Consider the following 12500-nt stretch of genomic DNA (forward strand, 5'->3'; position numbering starts at 1 on the left):
CATGTGTGGTGTCTCATCAGACGTCTGTGAACAGTTTTATGATTTATTGCATTACAAATCCCCATCATAATGAATTTAGTCTTTTGAGTTGCACGTTTTTCTGAGAAATATTTACATACCGACTGATTTAGTCAGTTACACAATTGCAGTAATGTGATTTTGCATGAAATGTTTATCAATTTTTCACGTTATTCTATACATGTTTGTGTGCAGGGTACCAGGGAGACCCTTAGCCGTCACTGCAGCATGCTGGGAGATGCTCTGCACAAGGAGAACGACTTTGCTCTCATCATAGATGGAAAGACACTGAAGTATGCCCTCACTTTCGGGGCACGCCAGTATTTCCTGGACTTGGCTCTTTCCTGCAAGGCTGTGATATGCTGCAGGTATGTGACTATACATAGAAAATGTGCTGAAAACCAGCAAGAACAACTTAATGACAGTAACATAAACCCTTACAAAGTATTACAACAAACATCAAAGATTCATTGAGCCCGGGGTTTCAAAATAGAACACAAGGGGATCCATGAACAATTTGGGAAAAGTAGTTTTTTTTTTTTTTTTTTTTTTTTTGGCAACAAATCTAAACTGTTTAATTGTGTAGTTGAAAGTAAATATTATTCAGACATTATTTCAGTTTGATTTGGCTATAGTGAGGAATAAAAGTTGTTTACTTAATTTTGGAAACAAAAAGCTTATATATATATATATATATATATATATATATATATATATATATATATATATATATATATATATATAAAAATATATATATATATATATATATAATGCTTTATTTTCTCACACAATCTAAATAGTTCTGTCAACATGAAAATATCAAGCTGCCTACTTTCAGCTTTGCAGTCAAAAAGTTTGAAAAAAACACAATTCAAATACATTTTCCAATTTAACTATTGCTACAAAAGAATTCTATTTTCCAGTGTCCAAGTAGAGGGAAAAGTCAAATTATTACAAATTTTCACTGTAATCGGATGCAGTTTTAAACTCATTTTATGCTCTCCTTGAATGGTTACTGTTTTGCAGGTGGATGTAAATATGTCTTTGCAGGTCAATAAGCTTTTTTCCTCCAGGAAACTGACGCCCTCATTGGACATTTTTCTGCACAAAACATCAAGTGACTGGCAGACAATTACAGGGAAATGCGGCTGTGCTGTTTAAAGACCAAATTACCTTCACTTTAGGTCACAACCTACCCAATAAACATAATTATACTAGCTCTCAAAGCAGTAATTTACTAATGAGTGTTATTTTTTATAAAAGATAGATTGTAGTAAGAATGTCTGTCAGTTATAAAAGAAGTCAAACTGTGTGTTAGCAGACTAGAATGAACCGTTCCAAAAAATGCTACACAGCGAAAGAAACATGTGAGGAAGCAATTGAGCGTGACAAGGAACTGCCAAAAATCAGTGTCAATTTCCAGAAACAACGCACACCACAGGTGCCACAGCCATTATGCAATGCTTGATGTAATCAATTCAATCTGCTTTCGCTCACTAAACACACACACACACACACACACACACACACATATGATCAGCCACACGGCGTCCTGAGAAGAACAGATTTGTGCCTGCAGATGAATAAATGTTAAACTGACTCTAGTGGTCTCCTGCTGTATCGGCAGCAATCTCCGGTTCACTGGAGAGCCTTACATCACCCTACGTTCATTTCTTACAGGATGACCTGTTAACGTTAACCCCGGAGGAGCTTTTCTAACCAAAAACAAGACCTTAATTTAATTTACTGACACGGATGATGCAGTACTATAATGTGCTGCAAAATGTTTTTTTTTTTTTAATAAAGGTCAGGGATCCTGGGCTCAGGTTGGGCTTCATTAGGAACACAGGTTTGCCCAGTTTGGGTATCTGTATGTTGGTTTGCCATGCTAATGAAAAAACATGGGATTTTTTGTTGTAAATAGAAATATTTCAATTTTTCTTGAGATTTTTTTTTTTTTTCTGAATTGGTCTGATTTTGATATTTTTAAACGTGTATATATACTCTGTACTCACAATTAGTTAATAAGACATATACTTTTATTCAGCATGGATGCATTAAAACAATAAAAACTACAGTTAAGACTTTTACGAAAAATACGGTAATGTAAATCCTGTGTTTATGAACTTTGATTCACTTTTATTCATAAAAGAATCCTGAAAATGTATAATTTCCACAAAAGCAGCACAACTGTTTTTAACATTAATTATAAGAAGAAATGTTTAAGCATGTTTTGTTTTTTTCTCTTCAGGAAAAAAAAAAAAGAAAAGAAACGTAAATGTAAAAAACGTAAAGTCATTTTTGCTTATTAGTATGGTTGACCATCAAAGGTCAGCAGCAAAGATACTGGTTAATAAAATTGAATTATATACATAAAGCATATTTGTGTTATCTAATTTTCTTTTAAATTAACCTGTTAAATGTCACCCCGTCCCGTATACGGGACGCCTACGTTGACTATACTATATTACAATCAAATTTAATCTAATCTTGACAAACTATATATCGTTGGAAAGGTCTAAGACTCCCAAATATATATTATACCAATATTTTTTGTAAAAAATTATGTAGGAAAAGTAATAGATCACTTTATGACAAGAGTGCACCCTCAGAAATCTACATTACAAAAGGAGCTTTGACCTTTGTTTAAAAATAAGACTTCCTCGTTGCCTTTTTCTCTATCACTATTTAGAAATCATCAGAAGTTATATATCACTTGAAAACATAAAATCTCAAAATTCATCCTTCAAAACCCATTTTAAATTCAGACATTGCATTACCATGTAAATGGCACATCAAAATCATGTTACAAAATGTTTTCAGTCATGAAATATAAAAATTTTGGTTTGTATCATGCACAATCAAGTCTATCTTCAAAAACGTGAGTGACAGTTATCAGGTTAAAAAGTATTGCGTTACTTTTTTTTTTTTTTTTTTACTAGTTCTTTTTTTTTTTTTTTTGCTTTATTTACATAAGACAGGGAACCAACAATGTAAGACATGTCCATTTAGACAACACAGAGTTTACATTAAAGAAAAAAAAATACTAAAAAAAACAACAAGGAGCAAGGATGATGTCAAAGTTGTAGTCGATGAAGACATTGTAATAGATATTTTGACAGAGAAGCATAACTTTTCAGAATTTCTATGAAGTTTTTTGAAGCATTTGAAGCTCCGAATCATTTTAGCAAACTCACATAAAAATATATTGAAGGAGGGTTTACATTTTTTTTTCATTTACAAGTATGGATATGATATTTACCCGTTACTTTACTAGTTACTTGCAAAAAGTAATCTGATTACTGTAATGCGTTACCCCCAACACTGATTAGATTCCTGTAGGATTATGTGACACTGAAGACTGGGTAAACTACTGCTGAAAATTAAGCTTTGCCATCATAGGAATACATCACATTTAAAAAATGCATACATAAAAAAAAAAAAAAAAAAATGTTTTAACCATTGCTAGATGTTGTTGTTTTATTTGCTTTGGAAAGACACAATCATGGGAAAGTTTGGAGTCCTCTTTTAACCTCTGTTTTTGAAGAGACAAATTCATCTTCTGAAGTTGAGATGTAACCACAGCTGTTGAGGTCACAACAGACGGCCAAGAAATCAAATGGTTGTCAACACTAGTAATTGGCAACATGAAAAATAGCCTCAGATCCCTCTGTAAAGGCGCCACTGCAAATCCACAATTATGTTGTAAATCCCTAATCTCTATCCTTGTGGAAGGAAATAAAATGTCAGTTTCCACCATAGAGAAACTTTAAAACAAATGTTACAACAATGTTCCACATCAAAGCAGATATTTACTTAGTTTTTGATTAATTCAGTATTTTCTTTTTTCAGGGTTTCACCTCTGCAGAAGTCTGAGGTGGTAGAGATGGTGAAAAAACAGGTGAAAGTGATCACACTGGCCATTGGTGATGGAGCCAATGATGTGGGCATGATCCAGACCGCCCATGTGGGTGTTGGCATCTCTGGCAATGAAGGACTGCAGGCTGCCAACTCATCAGACTACTCTATTGCGCAGGTGAGAAACCATCAAATTACACATGCCTGCAGGAAGAAAGAAGAAGTCTTTTTAATTGTGAATAAATTAAATACTTGAATTTGTCAATAATAATGACATAATGAAATTTAAATTAATGAAAAATGTTAGATTATTATAGAAATAAAATGTAATATCTGCTTCTAAACCTGAAGCACATATCAGTTCCCAATATAAAATAACACTTTGGTCTTGTGTCACTACATTGTGACTCGCAGAAAATGAATCTGGTTGTAGATTATATATCTAGGGTGAAGGGTTAAAGCCCATGGCTCATAAATTCTGCAGTCTGAGATCGCGAAGCGGATCGGTCAGGTCCGTTTACATAGCTGGAGTGTTTGCTTACTCAAACCCCTGCTGACGGTGAAACGGGACCTGTTCCTCTTATGTAAACTTAATTAAGAAGATGTTTTGTAAATTACAGATTTCGTTACAGCATAATCTTCATTGTGCACTTAACAAAAGAAGTGCTCAAGTGTCACCGATCGCTGTCAACAACGCTCTCCATTTCTGTCCCAAGTTTCATTTAATGTTTTGTGTAGTTCGTGGAAACATCCCTCTTCACACTTGTTTTTCTATAATGCCCCAAGCAGTCACTTCACTGGCCTCATGCATCAGATTACCCAAGAAAGCATCTGCTCTTTTCTTTAGTGCCCTCATCATATTGTATTTGGAGGCGAGTGGAGGTGGTAGGGAATGCAGGCAGGTTCAAAGAAATTTGCCTAAAACTGCCTTCCAGCAAAATGGCTTGTATGATATGTTCTGGATCAAAAAGCAAACTTCATGTTTTGCACTATAAGGCTTTTCACAATGCTGCTTCTCATCGACTGTTAAACTAGATGAAGATCTTAAATGTACTGTATGGTGTCATATAGAGTTTTAGTGTATATGTGTGTAAATATTAGCCATAGAAATAACTTCACCAAATTATATTTTTCTTATTATTATTTCATATATTAGGCTTTACAGGGTTAAATCATACTCTTACAAAAAATATTAAATGAGGGTATAATAGATATATTTTTATGTTAGTTATTAATTATATACTTAATTCTACTTTAATATGTATTACTATTGGTAGCAGATGTTGTGTCTGTATATATCTGACCCATGTGCTGCCCAAGTGTGAAATTAATTTAAAGCTAATCTCCCAACAGCACAGGGCTTTCACAGACTGCACCATCTCAGCTGTTTTCATTTGTGTTAAACCCAAGGTCTTTTAATTTAGTTTGGGTCTGTTTTATAGATTTGATTAAATTGTTTACCTGAAGGGATAAATCCGTATACGGGAATGCTGCTGTTCTTCAGCCCTACACAAGGTCCTCCACTGATCAGCAGACTTCACATCTAGACTCCTCTGTAGTCTGTCTGTCATCACCGCACACTCCTCACATCCAAAGATCAAACAGCCCTTGAGCCCCTCAAAGGCCCTTCATACCCCTTACATCCCACCCTGATGTTCCTGCCTTCACAGGAGTGATTCGCTGTTTGTTTTAGAGGAATAATGTTTATAACACTGTCACATTCAGGATGCTCTTAATAGGAAATAAAACATGGCATCTCCAGATCATTGTGATGGAACTGCTGCCGCCTCCTAATTATCATCAACACCCCCGTCCTTTTAAATGGCGCCCTTCACCAGGTTCCCGAGTAATTTTGTTCATTTTAGCTAAATGTAATTGAAATGTTCATGTCTTCCCTAACACATCTACTACTTATGCAAACGTTGATCACACTATACAAATACAAAACTCTAATGCTATAAGAAACAGAAAAGATTTAATTCATTATTTACCTGCATCTGTAGCTTATGATTAGCTCACCTCAACACTTATCTGACAAGTCTTCGGGCTTGAAGTGGTTCATTCATCACGTGACAGCCCCATAAACTAAACCTATGCTGTCTGAGCCGGAAAGAGAATTGATTAGTTCATCTTTCGAGTCTTTCAAATCATTCGTTCTTTTGTCACGTGATGTGATCGCATTGGATTGAGAAATTAATTTCCTTACAAATGGGTGCATTGTTGTTGTTATTATTATTATTATTATTATTATTATTATTACTACTTAGTATTATGTGATGATGCGTTTCTGGTCGCAAATTGTTCTGCTTTTTATCTCTTACGGTTTATAAATGTGTGAATTTCTGTCATGGTTCTTTTCCATAACACTGAATGTTGTAACAAAGGTAATAAAGAGTTGGTTTTTATTTTTAAGTCTCTTTCTGGCTCAGACTTCATAGGTTAAAGCTTATGAGTCTGTCATTTGATGAGCAAAGACTCGAAAAACCCGAAGACTCGATAGATGAACTAATCAATTCTCTTTCCGGCTCAAGACTGCGTTGGTTAAGTATGGGTCTCTCAGTTGATGAACAAAGACTCCAAAAACCCGAAGACTCGAAACAGCATAGCTAATTTCAGTACAGAACCCATAGGAAGTTGCAAATGTGTGACTGAATCACTCACCGAGATGACATGTTTGTCTCGATTCATGTTAAAGATTTGTTCAAAATGAACGAATCAATCAACGACTGACCACTACTTCCTTCACAATTCCCCAGCACAATGAGGACACCAGATTCACCCATTTGTTTTGGACACTCCATCCTCTTTGGACACCTTATTCCCCATTTTGGACATTTTTTTTTTTTCTGGTAAATAAAAGGCCAAACCCACTGTGTCTGTCATTTGCTCCTCCTGCCACAATCATCCTTTCAGTTTTGCTGAATCAGATTTATTTCAGAGGCCATATAAATGGGTTACAGTGAAACAAACAAACTTTATCTGTTACACTTTGTGCTAATAACATGTAAGGTCATGTCAGTTGTTTTATCATTAGTTTTTTTTTTGATAAACTGTTTAAATAAACAGTTTTGTCTGTCCATATAAATTTATTGTCAGTATCCTGATTTTGATCTGGATAAACACTTCCATCAGCATTTTGGGGCTTATTTACTGAGCGAAGCACTCCTCTGTTTACATTTTGATGTCTAAGAAAACACAATTTTATGAATTATCATATTGTTGTGTGTGTGAAATCTGTGACACTCTGTGTTCACTCTGTCCACCTAAGCATTGTGCTGTGAAGCTTTTGGCGCTGACCCTGCTTTTTGGCATGTAGTGTGCTGAACTCAGCAGAAAATATTGTGAAAATGTTTAGTAAATATATTAATCAACTCAATCCTTTGCAATATACACATGTATGAAGCAGCATAATAAACTGGAGGGAACTACTCATCGATTGTTTGAAAAAGACATCTGTCTGACGATGAAAGTTAAACACACAGTGACAGCAACACAAACAGCACTTTATATTCAGTAAATCTGACAGAATCCAGATGATTTAAGCAGTTTATATCTACAATTTGGATGTTAGGTTCTGTTTGGAGTATATTAAGTACAATTTGGATGAATTATTATTTTCTTCATTATTTTTCATGACAATCTGGATTATTCTTATTCTTAGTGGCCAGCTGATAAACTTTTCATAATATAAAGCCATTATTAAAAGCAGAATGTAATGTACTAAGCAAAAAAATTACTTTCTTTTCTTTGTACAACTGCAAAAAGTTTTCTCACTTTGCTTTTCAACAAAATAAGACCGATAGTAGCTGGAATTCTCAGGAATATGGGCTAGACAGTGTCTGTCTTGTCTCTGCTACTCCATTCTTCCTGTTGCTCAGCATGGATAAGATTGTCTCTGTTTTCAAATCCAAAACTGCTTTTTTGTTGGCTGGGGAACTGTAGATCTTGTGTAAATAGGCCTTAATGAACTTATCTCTGTCCTCCCTTCTCTCTCACAGTTCAAGTACTTGAAGAATCTTCTGTTGGTACATGGAGCTTGGAATTACAACCGTGTTGCCAAGTGCATCCTGTATTGCTTCTACAAGAACATTGTGCTTTATATTATTGAGGTAAGAAAGTCAGTGCATGCAATATTAAAAAATATATATATTTTCACCCAAAAATTACATTTTTGTCATTCACTCACTCTTGTGTCTTATCAAAACTCATGGGACATACGGAATGGATGACCGCACCCAAGCCTGTTATTACGTTAACCATTAATGTCCTTTTCAAGGAGTTTGAATGACCACTCTTTAATGAAATTAACTGGCATTGCATGCATGTCGGTAGCGGTAGTCTCCATCCTGCTTTAGGAATGCAGGTCTGTCCATGTGAAGGCCACAGGCCATCCATCTGTGATGGGATTTGACAGTTTCCAGACCTGGTGCTGATAGCCGGTTCAGAGACCTGACCTGACAAGTTAAAGGGCTGCTATCAGCACCAGCTTTATCATGAGGGGCGTTTGGCCATTTTGATCTGCAACACACATGGTTTAGGAGACGTTACACCTTGGGGACAAGCTTTAGGTTCCCTCAAGAGCTGAAAGAAGAGTTAGCAGCAGATTAATGGTCTGAAAGCAACATTAGTCCATTTAAGTCTCTTTTGTTTAATGTCTCTGAAATCCATGAAATGGACCTTTGGTCACGCCAGCCTTGTGCTAGTATGTGTTTAGCGCTACAGTAGAACAAAATATAAAGCGTGTTTCCAAATTTAAACATATGTTAAATATTCCAGTGATGTTTTGATTTGCATGTTCGTAAATCGGAATTATGATATCATTTTGGTTTAAAATGGAATTTCATATTTCTTTCTCTTTTTCACTTTCTGACAAAGACAAGAAGACTTTTAATCTCTAATGTATCCAATGCAAGAACATTAGCTTCGTAATTGATGTTTTATCCATGCTTTATTCATTTTATCTCTCTTGTGTAAAATGTTCCCTCTATATGCAGCTCACTACAATTTAAAACAGACCAACACCAGTATTCATGAGCTGTACAACCCCAGCAGAAACACGAGCACTTCAAAAATCCATCTTTTCCCCCTCGGCCCTCTTGATCTTGTGTGCCACTTGACCTATGCACCCTTTTTCCCTTCATCTTGATTTTGTTTTATGTGCTGTGGTAAATCTCTGAAAAGCGCCTTAGATTTCACTCTGTTGGCATCCAGTGCTGCTATAGATTGTGAGAACAAGGATGAGAAGATGAATCAGGACTTCAGATGACCGTTGTTTTCTTTTGCCCTCACTGAATGATAAAGCATTGTATAGTTTGAGTTAGTTCGGTCCATTTTCATGTATATTTCCTGTTTACATGCTAATGTGCTGTTTAGATATGGGAAGCTGCTGTGGTCGTGTACATAAATATAGTGAAATCATGAAGATTTTTCTCCTCAATTTGAAAATTCAGTGGATTAAATCAGTGAGAATCTTAGAGCCATGTAGCTGTGAGCAGTTATCACTCAATGAATTTGATGTTTCAAACATTTTCGGTGCTAGTCGTGTTTCATGTATTTTTCTTTTGGCTTTTGCCGTGGGGTTGTCGTATTTTGTTCCACAGTGAAAGTTCCCCTTCAACACAAACATTTCTAACTGTGATCACATTTCACACTTTCTCATCAATCAAGAAACAAGCATCGGTTTCCTTTTTTTTTCCTTTTTATTTTGCATAAGAGGCGGCACTGGAACAACTACATCCAGAAAATGGCCTTACCCGAACACGCCCTCCAAATATTTCCAGCCACATTTCATTTTGTCTTTTTCTCTTTAAATTCTCCTTTTGAATCTCCAAGAGAACTGAAAAGCACCCAGCGCACCCCAGCTCCTGGAGGTGAATGTATCTCCTCCTCAGCCCATCTTTTGTTATGAGCAGAAAATGTATTCCCCCTCTCCATTAGGGGCCTGTCGAATAGAATAGGGCAAGGCTTTACTGTTTCCTTGCCTCACACCAAAAGCACCTCTGTTTTGTAAGAGCTTGACATTCAAGACATTTGTTTCCCAAGGGTCTGTTAAAGGAAAACATTTGTCGCCTTAATAGGTTTACCTTTGAGTCCGTGAAGGCTTTTCTTCATCTCATTTTTTCAGACATTAACCTCAAGGAAGTAGAATAAGGATGTTCGTAGCCATTTGCTCCCTTTGAAGAGTGTTCAGTCTTTTCAAATCAGTTACTTGGCTTCATCTGAAGTTAATATTCTTTCTAAGAAGGCAGCTGCCTGTATATACCGCAGCCTTAGAATGGTTTCTGTTGTTTCAGACTATTGTTTCCAATTGTAAACACATAGCACATGATCTTCCATACATTGTCAGACAAATAAGTCTGGGTTAACCTACAGTAAACATTTGTCATGTTGGTTTGTTTAGTCCTTGGTTTGTGGTCTTGCATTCTTTCAGCATGAGCAAAAATGAAACGGGGTTGGAGAAATTTTTTTTTTTCAGAAACTTGGTTGGATTAGCTGCTTTGAGACCTGCAAAAAGCCATTCTTACAACCAAATTACTGTGCTTGCTGTCATTATCCTGCTGGGCTCTTGAGAGCTTGATTGACAGCTCTTCAGCAGGCACCAGAAGGGCTGACGGACAAGTAGCATTTCTGAGGTAATTACAAGGGCCTCATTCAAACAGAGCAGCAGTTTTAGAGAAAGACTGCAGGCCTGAGTGGAAGCCCTGGGCCCTGCAGTCTCACTGGTGCCATCGTTGTGAAACATCCAACTAGTTCTTTCGGTTCTTCTGTCAGTCACACTTGCAATTCAGTGGCCCTTTCTCATTGTCTTGCCAGCATTTTTTTGTTTTACGCTACTGTTGAACATTTTAGAGTTGGAAAGATTTCTTGGAATGTTTGGAATGAAACGTCTTGTGCTCACCAAGACTGCATTAAGAACTTTGTGGAATAATATATTCAATTTTAATATTTTTTTTAAATGTAATTTGTTTCTTCAGTGTCACATGAAGCAAAAATCAGATCAGAAAGAAATATTTTTATTATGTTTTCCTAATAATGTTTTAACAATTTGCTTTAGGTCAGTTGCAATAAACTGTATATCCTTTTTTTTTCTTTGGAAAGTTATTTAATTTTGTTGTCTTTTATAATATACATATTCATATATTTGCTACTGATCTAGAGCCATACTAGAAAATATACCAGTTTAAGGGGGTCAAGCTGTTTTTTATGATATAGTAGCTAGTTTATTGCCGTTCCAAGGTGAGCCAGATCCCACCAGTTGGCCCAGCTGCTCAACCACCTAAACCACCTTGGACCAGCTGCCATGTCCCAGAACACAGCTAAGCCAGTTTTGGCTGGATTCTCAAGCAGAGACATGGAACAAAGTGGTGCCATCTTTCTTTTTTCTTTTCCCTTCGGGTTCTTCCTACCCATCATGGAGACCGAGAACGGGATGAAAAAAAAAAAACTCTCTCTCTGTCTCTGTCTGTCTCTGTCTCTCTCACTCACGCACACACACACTCCTCGCTTTTTCAGATTGTGCAGCAGAGGGTAGAGGGCAGTCACACCTCCACGCCGAATGGCTCTGAATAAGCCAGAAGAGGAGAAGAAAGAGAGAGCCCTCCACACTATGTCCTCGGCCCCTAATGAGTAAATCAATGAATCTGTCTCATTGAAGGAAGCAGGAGAGAGGGGCACTCACAGGCCAAAAAGCTCTCTCATATGCATGTACTGCTGCTCATGAATGGAGGCTTTATTTTGACTTAGCACAACAATATCCTGCAGCCTGTAGCCCCTGAATGAGGCAGACTCGCATTAATTCAGCTCTCTGACCCACCTGTTTGACTACCAGCATGCCTCTGGCCATGACTATTTGGATTTTCATGTGGCTTTTGATCAAATTGTTGTCATAAGGGAATTTGTTTGCGAGGAGGAAAACAACATAACGTGATGAAATATTTGTAATTTATTCGCGTTTGTGTGTACGAATGGGTTTCAGAAGCAGCAGATCTCTTTTAAAAACAATATCATGGTAGAATGCACCTGATGGAAAGAAAATGTGAGTTGGAATGGATGGGCGTGGCCGTGGGGGTCACTTCTCCTCTCTTCTTTTCTCTCTCTTTTTATGTAGCGATGCCGGAGGGGAGGGGTGACAGACATTTGTTTTGGGAACATTTTCACGCATTGGCTCACTCTATTGAAAGAGAGAGGCTGGTGGATGTGCTCTGTGTTTGTGAGGACTGGCGGGGGCCACAGTTGGAGAGGGTTCTGTCAAAACCCCCAAAATTTGTAGAAGTTCACGCTTTCATAATGGAGTTAAATGAAGCGAGGAAATGTCCGCCTGGCCGCAGCACTGCACAGCAATGTGGTGTCTGCTAAGACGTCTAGCCTCTCACACACACATACTGAAGAATGTTTGGTCCTCTCAGGTTCACAATTACTGTAGTCTAAAATACAACGGAGAAGCTCACAGCATTTAAGGCTAGCAAAAATTGAACCGTGCTGCTTGTGATCTGAACATTGACTCAAGCCTTTCTTATTCATAAGATAAATTGATTCATAATTTACTCATAAATTCCTGATATTATTCCAAACCTGTTTGTTTTTCTTTTTTTATAGACCACAAAAAATGTGATGATGTTTGGTTG

General features: G+C 36.8%; 1 protein-coding gene across 4 annotated transcripts in view; it reads left to right on the plus strand.

The window, feature by feature from the left end:
* LOC128027507 (phospholipid-transporting ATPase IA) overlaps positions 1-12500 on the plus strand; it is a 111613-nt gene that overhangs the window by 72378 nt on the left and 26735 nt on the right. For all 4 annotated transcript variants that reach the window (XM_052615189.1, XM_052615186.1, XM_052615188.1 and 1 more), the window contains 3 exons: positions 214-386; positions 3871-4054; positions 7875-7985. In XM_052615189.1, coding sequence (XP_052471149.1) covers positions 214-386; positions 3871-4054; positions 7875-7985 — 468 coding nt within the window. The remainder of the gene's footprint in view (positions 1-213; positions 387-3870; positions 4055-7874; positions 7986-12500) is intronic.

This window comes from Carassius gibelio, chromosome A14 (genome assembly GCF_023724105.1).
Source record: "Carassius gibelio isolate Cgi1373 ecotype wild population from Czech Republic chromosome A14, carGib1.2-hapl.c, whole genome shotgun sequence".
NCBI lineage: Eukaryota > Metazoa > Chordata > Actinopteri > Cypriniformes > Cyprinidae > Carassius > Carassius gibelio.